Below are 12,529 nucleotides of genomic sequence, written 5' to 3' on the forward strand. Positions count from 1 at the left end.
GTGGCCATAGCCCTATTGGAATTCTTAAGGTATTGTACTTTAAACTGAAAGTTAATGTGCAATTCTAATGAACATACAGCAATAGGAAAACAGTAGGTGCTAGCAATACACTACAATCAAAAAACTGTTGCATGCAGTATATTATACTTAGTCCTTAATTCAATATTTAACATGAATCATATTTAACATGAAGACACTGATGGCTTAAGTACCAAAGCAGAGATTTACCACAGGAGTCTGAGAACATACATAAATTTATGAGTTTAAAAGTTTAGTGACACAAGTAGTCAAATTTGACCTTTAATCCATGCTTGCAAATTTTGGATAGGACCTTTCTCAAAGTTGTTTAAAAAAAAACCAAAACCCCCAAAACCCCTCTTTAAAAAGGATCCAACTCTCTCCCTCCCCTGTTGGATTATTATTGCTTTTACTCTTCTACATCAATATTTGTTTCTTTTGGTGCATTGCTCTGTTTGTGGATACATGCAGTGAGTTTTGATTCCAGTTCTCCCAGCTGTTCAAGTGAAGACACAGAGAGATCGTGATCCTTAACAGTATCTGACAACTTGCACATCCTCTCCCGTATACGTTGAGAATATCGCAAAGGGGTTACAATTTTCAGGTCTTTAGCATTGGAGTCACTTGCCTCATGGTGCTTCTTCATACTTAGGAAAAGAAAAACATTGTACTAAACATAGGTACATAATTACAAGCATTACCTTTGCAGCACCTAATAGAAATAGCACATCGTGACTCCCCGTCAATCTTTCGTATTTCCAGCAGACAGGCCCTTCTCCTTCATAAGCTTAAACTAGAGAACTATTGTATTTATGTGCAACTCTTACCTTAGGAAAAAATATTTTAATCTGGTGAACCTGCTGAAACATATTTCCAAAGGTAGATCTAAGTTTTAGGTGCTCTATCAAGGGGAAACTATTCTTTCTGCTCCAGATAGCAGACAGTTACTAGGGTGCAGCTTCATCAAATTCCAAAGCTGAACACAGCTAAGTTTGCTGTCACGGAAGGAAGCGTTGTGCCAATAAATGACGTAAATGTTATTTGTCTTGTTGCAGGATTATCATCCAGATTTTTGCTTCAAGATACAATCAAGGTGCCAGAGGATAATTATATCTCGTTCACGTCCTTTCTATTGTATGACATGCAACCACCTTTGAGAAAGGAGATAACTGAGGAAATCTACTTTCCCTTTACCCAGCCCAGTGTGGAAGTGCTATCAGCACATGGGTTCAGGAAGGGGATCCTGAATTCACACCTTTGCTGCATAAATAGATTTGATTACTCTGTCCTTGGGGATTCAACAAGTAAAACAGTTCATTTGAATTTGAGGCCTCCATGCTGATAGCTGACTCTAGGCAAAAAAAAAAAAAAAAAAAAAAAAAAAAAAAAAAACTTCTCCCTGAAAAATAGACAGAAGAAGCAGAAAAAGTTCTTGATACCCTTTTAACTAAGCATTCATAAACCCAGATACTGCAAACTTTCCATAGTTACCTTAATTAATCTTACCTTTGCAAGTATGGAGTTGTAGATAGATTGCATTTCATTAAGTAAGATGTATCATTCTCCTTACCAGGAGAATTAAGTGCTTGGGTTACATCTTTTACCCTGTCTTCATTACGCTCTTCTGCTTCACATTTTCCCAACTTCTTTATACGATCTTTAGTTTTGTGCTTTTTAATCTTCTTTGGCAAGATCTCTTCTCTTGGTTTCAAGTCTAAATCCATTTCTTCATTTTTTATCACTTCATTGTTAGTCTCTGCCTCATCTCTCTCTGCTTTCTGGTCCTGATTTGAGTTGAGATCCTTGAAGACCTCCTGAACTTGCTCTGCAAATGAATTAGTTTCTTTGCTGACTTCTGCTATCTCACTTAAATGAGCTTCTATCGTAGCTCCCCCTAAAATTAAATTATCAGAAGTATGGTTGTATTAGTTGAAATTGGAAAGAGAAGTTAATCACTATGTGATACAAGGGCTCAACAAGTATTTTAATCTTTTTAGGAATACTTCAAAAAAATTTGCCAGGTTTTCATTATGAATCATGATGTAATAAACAGGTATATGGCTGCTTTACTTCCAAAACCACTTTCAGTTGACCCTGTGTCACAGCACAATCTTGCTATGACATCTACTATTGAGGCATCTTAAGTGTCAGAGAGGCGACTGATTTTTAGCTCACAAGAATGTTTTAATGTGCTGTGTTTGATTCTCGGGTTAAAGCAGTTGATCAACATTAACCTGATAGCGCTTAAGTGAAAAGCCTGAACACAAAAGCGTCTCCACTGTCAGGTATTACCCATGTTAACATGCCAACAATTAAAAGGAATAGTTCATAAAGATTAACTTTGAAGAACAACTGAGTTCAAGTACAACATAATCACAGGGTAAGTATCCATAAAAGCTTCATATAAGTACAAATATTTTAAACAGTTGATTTGAATTGCCTGTCAAGACAAATTTAGAGTACTCAAACTTACCATCCTCAGACTTAAACAGGCTTTCAGTATTTTTCATAATATCTATTAGTGTGTGTCGTAGTTCATCCTTAGGCTAAAAAAAAGATGTTTGTTACTGTTTCAGAAAAATTCCAAAATTAATAGTTTCAACATTTTTGGTATAATAGTTACGGGGAAAGTGGTACAGACTGCACAATGTTCATGTTAGAAATCCTTTAATGCTGTTGGAATATTAGTCAGAACACAAGTGAATTCTGCTGCATGGCAAAGCTGTTTGATGCACTAAAATCTTGCAGATATGAAAGCACAAGAATTAAGTCCACTTGTAAAATTAAATTCTATTTTGGGTTTCTAGCAGTACTAGAAGTCTCAATCCTTAATTTCTCCTAAGCAGAGCATCATATAGTATTAATGATCTTAAATCTTACTCCTTGAAAGTAATAAGCAAATATCTGTGGAGGTTACAGGAAAGCAAAATCCAGTTTTTGCTTCAATAGCTCAGATGGCTATCCTATTATAAAAGTATTTATTAAAATTAAAAGTCTGTTAAAAACAGCTTTCTTACCATGGCTCCTGCCAAAATGGCTTCCTCGTAGACAACAATGAGCTTTTCGAGAGGGCCCATCTGGTCAAGACGCATACAACAGATCCAATACTTTGCAAGCTTTTTAACCCCAGGAATATTCTTTATCAGGTCGTCCAACATGGCACGTATTTTGTCCCTCTGACATTGCTAAAATGTACATGAGAGGAGAGATGTAACTGCAATGAACATCCCAAGGTACTGTATTTTAGCTGTTTTTGACTTAAAAAAACAAGGAAGCTTTTTTTTTGAAGAATAATTCTTAAAGTTGAAAATAGCAAGTATTTACAAGACTGAACTATGCAGGAATATGATGCGATCACTGTAACAGGAGACTTTATTCACTTGTTCCTCAAAACAAGGACTATTTAAACAGTTCTGTTTTTAGCAGAAGTAATACATCTTCAGAACTACTGTAAACAGGCTTTTTCAGAGGTCCAGACCAGTTTCTACAAATACAAACTTGTTTTAGCTTAGTTACTTTATAGCTAATATTAATTTAAGGCTTTTCTATTTTATTATATTATAGCTAAAGTCATTGGATAGTTTGGTAAACTAATTAAGTTTAGCAACTTCATTTAGTACCTGATTTGTCCAGGTGCCAAAACATGATACTGCTTAATTTAGGGAGTAGTTAGTCCCCTGCATCTGATTCATAATTCCACCACCAGCCTAGGCACTTACATGATTAACTCAGCAGGCAAGAGATCTTATACCTGTTCAGTTAAGTGCAGACATTCTGAGAGAGTCTTGTTGACTTTTTCACTATGTAATAAATGCTCTAAAGAATCATTAGAAGAGAATTCCTGTGCTTCGCCTTTAGTCTGGGCTCTCAGAAACACAGATGGAGGTGGTCTTTTCATCACTTTTCCTTTGGACGCCCTCCATTCAGCCAGGCGAACTCTGTATTTAAGAACATTTAGATGTAATCACAGATGTTTATTTCTACATTGACTGACACTAATTAGGTAAGTCAAAGACATACTTTCTGAGAATTTAGTATCCATACAGTCTTCCAGTCCTTTCCCTTTATTCCTAAGCAGCATATAGTGGCCACAAATCTTTACACAAACCTCAGAACCATGACTAACACCCCAGCTGCTACTTATCTACCAAGTTGGAATACTTAAATCTCTCCAGCAGCAGCAAGCTTTAGGCTACAAACTGTTTTTCTAGAGAGTAAAAATGTGCTTCTGATATTAGTCTGTGGCACCTCCTGCCTAACTTCATCATCCAATTCAGAGCAGAAAACTAGAGAAGGAAGACTGTCTCTAAAGATAAAGCATGAAGAACAACCATGAACACTATCACACAGCTTTTAAATCTGGAACTGAGGTTGTCCAAGTGTATTTGTCTTCACATCTATTTCCCACTTTTTCCCTAGACCACCGTTTTTTGTTAAACATGGCTTCCTAAAACATTTAGATGACCTGTCATCACCCCTAGGCCGTATTCACAAAGCTGAAAAATCTTTCATTGACACATGCTGTCCCTCAGCCTATGAATAGGCTCACTTCTATGCATGAGGTTTTTTAAGCACAGGTGTATATGTGCAGTTCATTTACAGGAGCATGTCATGCTTAAAAAATTGTCATAACACTTAGCCTAGAAGAACTGGAAACACATAAATTTTCTATTCATATTTGCACAGGACAAACTGTAACCTGAAGTAGTACTGCAATTAGTCTGAATCCCAGTTTTTCAGTATAAGACTGCAGGTTTACAGTCTGACTTTTGGTCAACATCAAGTTCAATTTAAACAGTCAGTTCTTAGTTTTCAATGCATCTACAGCAACAAGATCAATTTAGGTATTCTTGGAAAGAAGATCTAAATACCTAATGAGATCAAGCTACAAGTCAGTAATACAGTTACCTTCTCTCTTCTGCTGACTCTTTTGGCAGAACAGATTTTCTGTTGCCAATAGCTTTAGAATCCTGTCCTGACTTGGTAACAGGAACAGCAGAAATTGCTTTTGCTGTAGCTTCTGGTCTTGCATCTTCACAAGAATCTGCAAATTTCTTCACTGCTAATGTTTTCTTGTCAGAGTTGTTAGAAGCAGCCCTCCGTGGCACTGGTCCAATCATCTTCTGGCTTGTTACTTTTGTTAGTGATATAGCAGATGTCGACTGTTGCTTGTTCAGAGTGGACTCTGAGTTAATAGCTTTGATAGCTGGTTTATTCTGGAATGGCAGGACACCCTTTGATTTTACAGAATTAGGGGAGTTTGCAGCTTGGATGGTCTTCATAACTACATTGCAGTTGCTTGTGGAAAGAGATCTCACAGATGGTTTGGTGGCAGAAATAAGAGGCTTCTTGTCTGGCAAAGAACTTTCCCCCTCCTCACTTTTGGGTGGTTTTCGGAAGGAGTTTATCTTGGATTGGATAACTTTGCCACGATATGTACCAGGCAATGGTTTCTTTGGTAACCTGACATTTGAATTTTGCTTTTCTGCAATCAGTTGTTTCTCTTTTATGCTTCTGACATGCAAAAAAGACTGGCTAAGTGATACATGTTGAGGTTTTATTTCAGTGACTTCATCCTTGGAAGTCAGCTCTGTCCCCAGTGTGGAATTTGCCAGACTGATTGTAGAAGACTTTGAAGTAACATTTTCTTCTAAGGTTCTGCTTGACTGGTCCCAGGAAAGTTTATCAGCATTCTCTGTATCTTCCTGAAATCAAAGGCATATCCACAGAGATGTTAGAAGTACATTCATACTACATATTACTCATGTTTCTGAAAGAGGCCTTTCACACATATACAGGAAGTCATCTACTCTTACTGCAGAATTCACATCCAAGAATCAAATAAGAATTATCTGAATTCCCGTGGGAGTAAGAGTGAACAATAGAAGGGCTAAATGCTTTTTTCTGAAACTGAACTCAAAGCAGTTGCTAATCCTCAGTTATCAAAGCTGCCTTAAAAAAAAAAAAGTCAAAAATGCAGATTTGCTTTAGGCTGCATACAGTCAGAAGCAATAGCTCACTTTGAATACCCCATCACTTAACCATTCCTTCCCTTAGTGTGAATAGCCTATTAACACAAGGTAGCAAGCAAAGCCCTTGAAAGAAGAGGTATTAATGTATGTTACCAGAAGAGAGAAATCTTTCTAACAAACAATAGGATAAAATAGACAAAAAGTAGCAAATAAGAGACTTGAATTTGATTTATGGCATTCTCCCTTACTACTCTTTGAAACTCTTGATTGCATTTTGAGTGTAATCCTAGCTCAGAGGTCATGAGAAGAGACATTTAGTATTTTCCTTCAAAATGTTCTACAGCAACTAATGCAGCACTGTTCAAGCTGCTTATGGGAAAGTAAAATATCCAAAGGCAGGAAAAATACCAGAACAGCACATGGAAATCTGCAGAAACTGATCACTGCCTGGAGTTTATTGCTCATGGGAGTTGGGAAAGTATTGCTGCAGAGAATATTGTTTACGATCTGACTCTCAAAATTACTCAAGTAGACCACAGCATATTCTCCTCCAACCTTGAATTGTAAGAAAACTGTACTACGTCTTATTTCCTGAACCATCATTCAGATTTAAAATTTTAGATTTGACCAGGTCAACAGCAATCCTTGCACTCAAGAACTAGTTATTTAAAGGATGCACCAAATTTGTCAACTCAGCTTTAAAATGACATGAGAAATTAGCGTAAACCAAATCATCCCCCTCCTTCTGGAAAATTCTAAAAACTTTTGTTCTCACCATGGGTTTTTTCCCTCAGGCGTTTTCAAAATTCTTTGCTCAAATAACCCCAGATTTCTCAAATATTTTGGATGCCTCACTGCCAAACTCAAGATCATCTAACATAAGTGTAGGTTTTATGTCTAGTGTTTCATCCTTTTTGCTAAGAACAGGTTAGAGGGGAATGTGCATTTTGTTATTTCTAACAGCACAACCATGTACATGGGTACATCTTAATTCTGTAAAAGTTATACAAAATGATATCAAATAAACCTTTCTTTAAACTCTGATTTGGTATTTAGCAACTGCTTCCAAGCACATTAAGTTTGCCAGCATTATAACTGAAAACCACACATGTTCATGAGCTGGTTTTGTTGGTCTTTTGGAGGTTTTGGTGTGCAGGGGGGACACAAAAGTAACAATATAATAGAGATTCTGACAACAGAAGATCTTGATCAGGTTTTAAAAAGATATCCTGAAGACTAAATCTATCCAAAAAGCTCCAAGAACCCCAAGGTGTGAAAATTTTATTATTTGAGCAATAATTCTTCACCCCCTTTCCAGTCAGATACAAAGTCTCAGTATGATACATTACATACAGTAATGTGGCAGTGCACTAAAACTGTTTCAGAACACAGAAGAGTGCCATCAGTATTTGAATATCAATTTAAGAAAAGACTTACCATTTTTGGCTTTGCAGATTTTAAGGCCTGTATTTTGTCTTGCAGTTTATTGCTAATTACTTTCCCAGTTCTGCTTCTGCTTAAAAAAAGACAATAATTTAAATCATATTGCAAGATAACAAAAAGTATTTTTTTTTTAAGAGTAAGTTAACATGCTCCAGGTGGCAGTCTACAGGCTCAATTCACATTAAAGCATTTCTATTCAGCTTGTATTCTTCCTCCAGAAACAAAAAAAGATAAATGGCTAATCAAGCAGCAATCATGGCTCAGACTGCAGAACATTCTTTCCTGCACTATACAGAGCTGACTAGCTGAGGGGAGAGCAGGAAACAGACCATATTTACTGCAGACACCACTTTTGTTCTCATGTTTAAGAAAGAATACCAACTTGTCTTGCCTGGCACATCTTCTATAGAGGTCAAGTTTTGCACATGCTTCATGTTTGGGGGGAGGGAAGAGAAGGAGCAACATCTTGCAAAAAGCACCCAAGCTAAGCTATTGCAATAGTCAGAAGCCAGGCCTTCTTGGGCAAGTCTGTGCAGGGACAGTTCTTATTCACTGAGCTTCCAAAACTGCAGCCAGGCATCAGAGCTGTCAAGATCGCATTACCCAGTAAGCAGCAAGACCAGCGTTAGCACCTAGAAGCTATGACAATGTAATGACAACTCAAAAGAAAATATTTCAGTTACAAATTCAAATCCTTCCTCAAATGCAATATACAGAACAAGTAGCACAAGTTGCATGCAATTTAAAATTAATACTCCAGTTAGCAATGAATATCTTAACATCAGAAGATGTTATGAAAGCTAACTTAATTGAAAAGGAAGGTAAAGATACACTAGTGACTTCTGAATACTGGAGAAAGCAGTTTGCATCATGTTATCACCTCATTTTCACCTATGATACAGAAAATACATTAAGGGAACTGATCAGAAAACTCAGTCTTAAGGCCAGGCCACAGTGCAGGCTAGTAACAGCTTCCAGAAAGGGAAATACCTGCAAAATAAAAGCATTAGTCATAATCACAAACATGATGTCACTTAATAGTGAGTTAACTGAAAGCTATAAATAGCCCTGGAATTTAATAGCCAGAAAAGGAACTGAAAGCAAGTAAAAGACTTAAAGTAGCCCAAACACTAAGTTATTACCATTGCTACAATGCAAGCAGTTTGCACTGATTTTCTAACATAAGATAGCTTTCATAGAATCATAGAATCAGTAAGGTTGGAAGGGACCTCTGGAGATCATCTAGTCCAACCTCTCTGCTCAGCAGGGTCACCTAGAGCATGGTAGACAGGGTTGCATCCAGGCGGGCCTTGAAGATCTCCAGAGAAGGAGACTCCACAACCTCTCTGGGCAACCTGTGCCAGTGCTCCGTCACTCTCACAGGGAAGAAATTCCCCCTCACGGTCAGGCAGAACTTCCTGTGCTTCGATTTCTGCCCATTGCCTCTTGTCCTGTCACATGGGACAACTGAAAAGAGTTTGTCCCCGTCCCCTTGACACCCTCCCTTCAGGTACTTGTACACACTGATAAGATTCCCCCTCAGGCTTCTCTTCCCCAGGCTGAAGAGGCCCAGCTCTCGCAGCCGTTCCTCATAGGGCAGCTGGTCCAGCCCGCTGATCATCTTTGTAGCCCTGTGCTGGACTCTCTCCAGTAGCTCCATGTTCTCTCTTCTACCACATAAAAGTAACTGTCTTTTCCTACGACACACGAAGAGTGTCTGTCAGAGGATATTTGTCCTTGGCACTTAGATGTATTCTATATTCAAAAGTAATTGCTCTGTTAAATTTGTACCACTAAGTAGTTCCATCTGCTGTTGAACCCAGGACCATGCCACTTCAAGTATATGAAATGATAAACAAGGGTTCCCAAGCAGATGAACACACATTTCACACTGAAATTTATCAATTGCAAAAAAAAAAAAAAAAAAAAGGATTAGCATGACAAAACTGCACCATGAACTAATGTTACAACTAGAAGCTCTGTAGTGCTTCACACCATTATGTTCTCCAAGGAAACTTCTGTTGCTTATTTGGAAGTCTTATATTAAAAAAATATTTATCCAGATTTTAGCCAACAGCAGGAAGTTTTAAATACAACAACAAAAAGTTAGTAAGTACAACTAACTGGTGAGACAGAGCCCACATTCTGCTAACAAAACATTATGGTTACCTGTTTATCCATTGCACAGGCTGCGTTCAATGATAATATATTTACTTTTAACAGAAAGTAGCGAATTAGTAACTAAGTGTAATGAAGCTAGACGAAATAGACACAGTGAACACAAACAGTATAACCTGAATAGAAACTGGAGAAAAGTTATTTGTAGAATGAAAGTTAGAGGCAAGCAGCAGAGTGGCATCTAAAATAGGAGTTCTGCCTTGAAGAACTCCTGTCCCTCTGTCTCAGGACCAAGAGAAGCAGGTAATAAATGCAACTCATGGACTGTATTAAAAGATGCATTTGTATACAGAAACTTTTAGTATTTGCTGCCAGTAAAAGAACCTTAGGAAATCTGTGGTTATTAGCAAGAACTGCTATTTAAGTCTTTTCCACCAATCACGAAATTTTCTGAAGGAACATTAGCCATAGCAGAAAGCATAACACTACCTGAAAGATGCCTGGTTTTCTTGAATGCATACACCAGAAAAGGTCTTTTTTCTTGACAGATATTCTTCAACTTTTTGTCTTCTTTGCTCTAATGGGTTAAAAAAATATTAGATTTTGTCTTCATTTTCAGCTCAACTACTAATTCATGACAAACTGTCTCTTCAGAAAGGAACTGCATTTAGGAAAGTATGAAGACATTATGAAACTCAGACACTGGAGATTAAGCCTTCAGTTTAACATTGACATCTCACATTCTCTCATTTCTTGAGAAAGGCTATATTCAAAGCTAACTGTGAAATCACACTACGTCTATAGACAAGAATGTTTGGCTACATTAACTAGCAAGCTAAAGAAACTAGGACTTCTGATCTTCCGGCTGTTTCACATGCAGTGGGATGGCAGAACAGGACGTTAAAGCATTAGCTACTCTAAGCAACACTTTCTTTATGGTATTCAAGAACTTGTAGCATTGCACCGTCCTCCATCATAAACAGGCTCATTTACCAATGGAAACTTTCTTCAGTGAATTCACAGATCAAACTGAACCTCCATAGCAGCCATGATGCCCCTTCCAAGCCTCCGCTTATTTTCTTCATGTCTTGTCTTGCCCACTATTCTTGATTCACACTTAAAAAGCCTCAAAAAGATCCCTCAGGACTGAGATACTCTGCTAATCAAGTTCAGATGCTGGAAACTGCAAAAATATCACGAGTGTTCATCCTCTACAGCAAGAATTCACTACTTCATTGTGCAGTTTCCATGGTGAAAGTTTTCATCCCACAGAATGTGGCAGGTATCTTCAGGGCCTCCTTCTAGTATGGGAGAACCCAGAAAAGCAAGTTCTCATGCACTGGCATACTAAAGCCTGAATCACACAGCTGAGAGTGGTTTGGAACTTGGGCTTACTACAATTCTGTTTCATTTATGAGGCTGGGCCCATTCTGCTGAAAAGCTGGGTGCATGACTGATTTGGTAGCTATCTGTGGTATGTGACAATTAACAGGGATACCTCAAACAAGTTATGAAAGAATCATCCAGAGCTGAAAGAAGTGCACTCAAACTCAGGTGAAATTGAAAAGTAGAAACTGCATATTTGGGAGAACTTAGCTTCCCAGGTGGGTACAAGGGAAGAAGCTTGCAGAGCTGAAGTCCTGCAAAGAAACCTGCATTAGTAATTCCCTTAGACATGCACAGAGTTTGCTACAACAAACATTCTGCCCTTTGATGAGTTTTAGGTATTAAGAGAGGAACTAGGGTACCAGTGCTGGTGGCTGGGCATTTGTATTAGGATTCAACTTCTATATGGCTCATAAGCCTGAAAGAAGCTTTTATAGATATACTTTTAAATAGTAAAAATCTAAGCTATTCTGATTAATCAAAGTCTGATCTTTTTCAAGAAGTGCTGGAACAGAAGTGATTTTCTGTGTTACTACCCTACATAAACAAAAAGCAGTGGCTGCTTTAAGAAAGATAAAGGCTCTGCTTATGTGCTCAGTGCAGTTGGATGATCAAGCAGTGAGGTCAGTAATAATGTGAGTGCAGTGATGCTTACCACTCCCCACAGCTATGCTGGCCTTAATAGTCCAGCCCTCATTCACTTCATCAACCACTTCAACCCCCTAGACTTGCATCTTCCCTTCTTCTGAGGAAATGAAGGCTAAAGCCTCAGAGTTTCTGTTAGAAAATTAAGAAGATACTTGTACCATAGTAGCACATCCTCCACAGAGGTAACCTCTCAGGTGTTCCCTTTGAGCATGCAAATACAGGGTGCTGAGCAGTCACACATCGTATTTAAATGAAGGGCTGTCACCCACTCCTGATGCCCTGCGAAAGCTTCGCAGATGACCTGAAAGCCCAGCCCACGGAGGGAACAAAGCTGTGCAGGAGCAGCATATTCCTCGTTGCCCCAGAGCAGGGACATTCACAGGTACTAAAACAAATTAATACCAGTACAAAGCATCTCTTGGTCCCAGTAGAAACAAAGGTGTGTGGTTTATTCTAGAAGTAACCTCTAAGACAAGAATTAACTTCCACAAAAACACGTTTTTATTCAGGTGTAAGCAAGCTGAGAGGTCCTTGCATACTCAAAGCGCGATGCCTTGTGCTAGTTACCGGAGGCAGCTCCGAGGAGCCGCGAGAGGCAGCATGCCCCGGGCAGGCGTGAGCACACGGCCGCTGCCGGGGCCGCGCGGAGCTCCGCTCCCGGCAGCGCGCCCGCGGCCCCCGGACACGCGCTGCTCCGGCGCCTCGGGGCTTCGGACAGCAGCGTCCGCTCAAAGCGGAGCTCCGCACGCTCGACTCGGGGAAGCCGGAGCGCCGCGGGCCGGGCCCCGCTCCCCTTACCTCTGAAGGCCGGCTCGGAGCGGCGGCTGGGCGGCAGGTGCGGCGAGGGGCGCGCTGTCATGGCCGCCGGCGCTTTATAGCGGGCCGCGAGCGGCCGCTGCCCGACGCTGCCGCCGTTTGAATTACCCGCCGGAGGGCGCCTCCCT

At 39.4% G+C, this 12,529-nt stretch overlaps 1 protein-coding gene across 1 annotated transcript; it reads right to left on the reverse strand.

The window, feature by feature from the left end:
* Positions 1 to 233: 233 nt before the first annotated feature.
* CKAP2 (cytoskeleton associated protein 2) lies at positions 234 to 12,444 on the reverse strand. The gene is made up of 9 exons (XM_062576685.1): positions 12,384 to 12,444; positions 10,041 to 10,128; positions 7,428 to 7,506; positions 4,927 to 5,723; positions 3,770 to 3,956; positions 3,036 to 3,203; positions 2,492 to 2,564; positions 1,525 to 1,912; positions 234 to 665 (listed from the first exon to the last, which is right to left on the reverse strand). The coding sequence occupies exons 1-9, from the start codon at positions 12,442 to 12,444 to the stop codon at positions 428 to 430; spliced, it is 2,079 nt and encodes a 692-aa protein (XP_062432669.1). The 3' UTR covers positions 234 to 427.
* Positions 12,445 to 12,529: the final 85 nt, after the last annotated feature.

This window comes from Rhea pennata, chromosome 1 (genome assembly GCF_028389875.1).
Source record: "Rhea pennata isolate bPtePen1 chromosome 1, bPtePen1.pri, whole genome shotgun sequence".
Taxonomy (NCBI): domain Eukaryota; kingdom Metazoa; phylum Chordata; class Aves; order Rheiformes; family Rheidae; genus Rhea; species Rhea pennata.

Excerpts from the sequence above, each read along its gene's own strand:
- CKAP2 (XM_062576685.1), bottom strand. The coding sequence starts at position 12,444 with ATGACAGCGCGCCCCTCGCCGCACCTGCCGCCCAGCCGCCGCTCCGAG. Across the intron at positions 7,507-10,040 it reads GAAAACCAGGCATCTTTCAG|CAGAAGCAGAACTGGGAAAG; the intron begins GTAGTGTTATGC and ends TCTTTTTTTAAG. Across the intron at positions 5,724-7,427 it reads AATCTGCAAAGCCAAAAATG|GAAGATACAGAGAATGCTGA; the intron begins GTAAGTCTTTTC and ends CTTTGATTTCAG.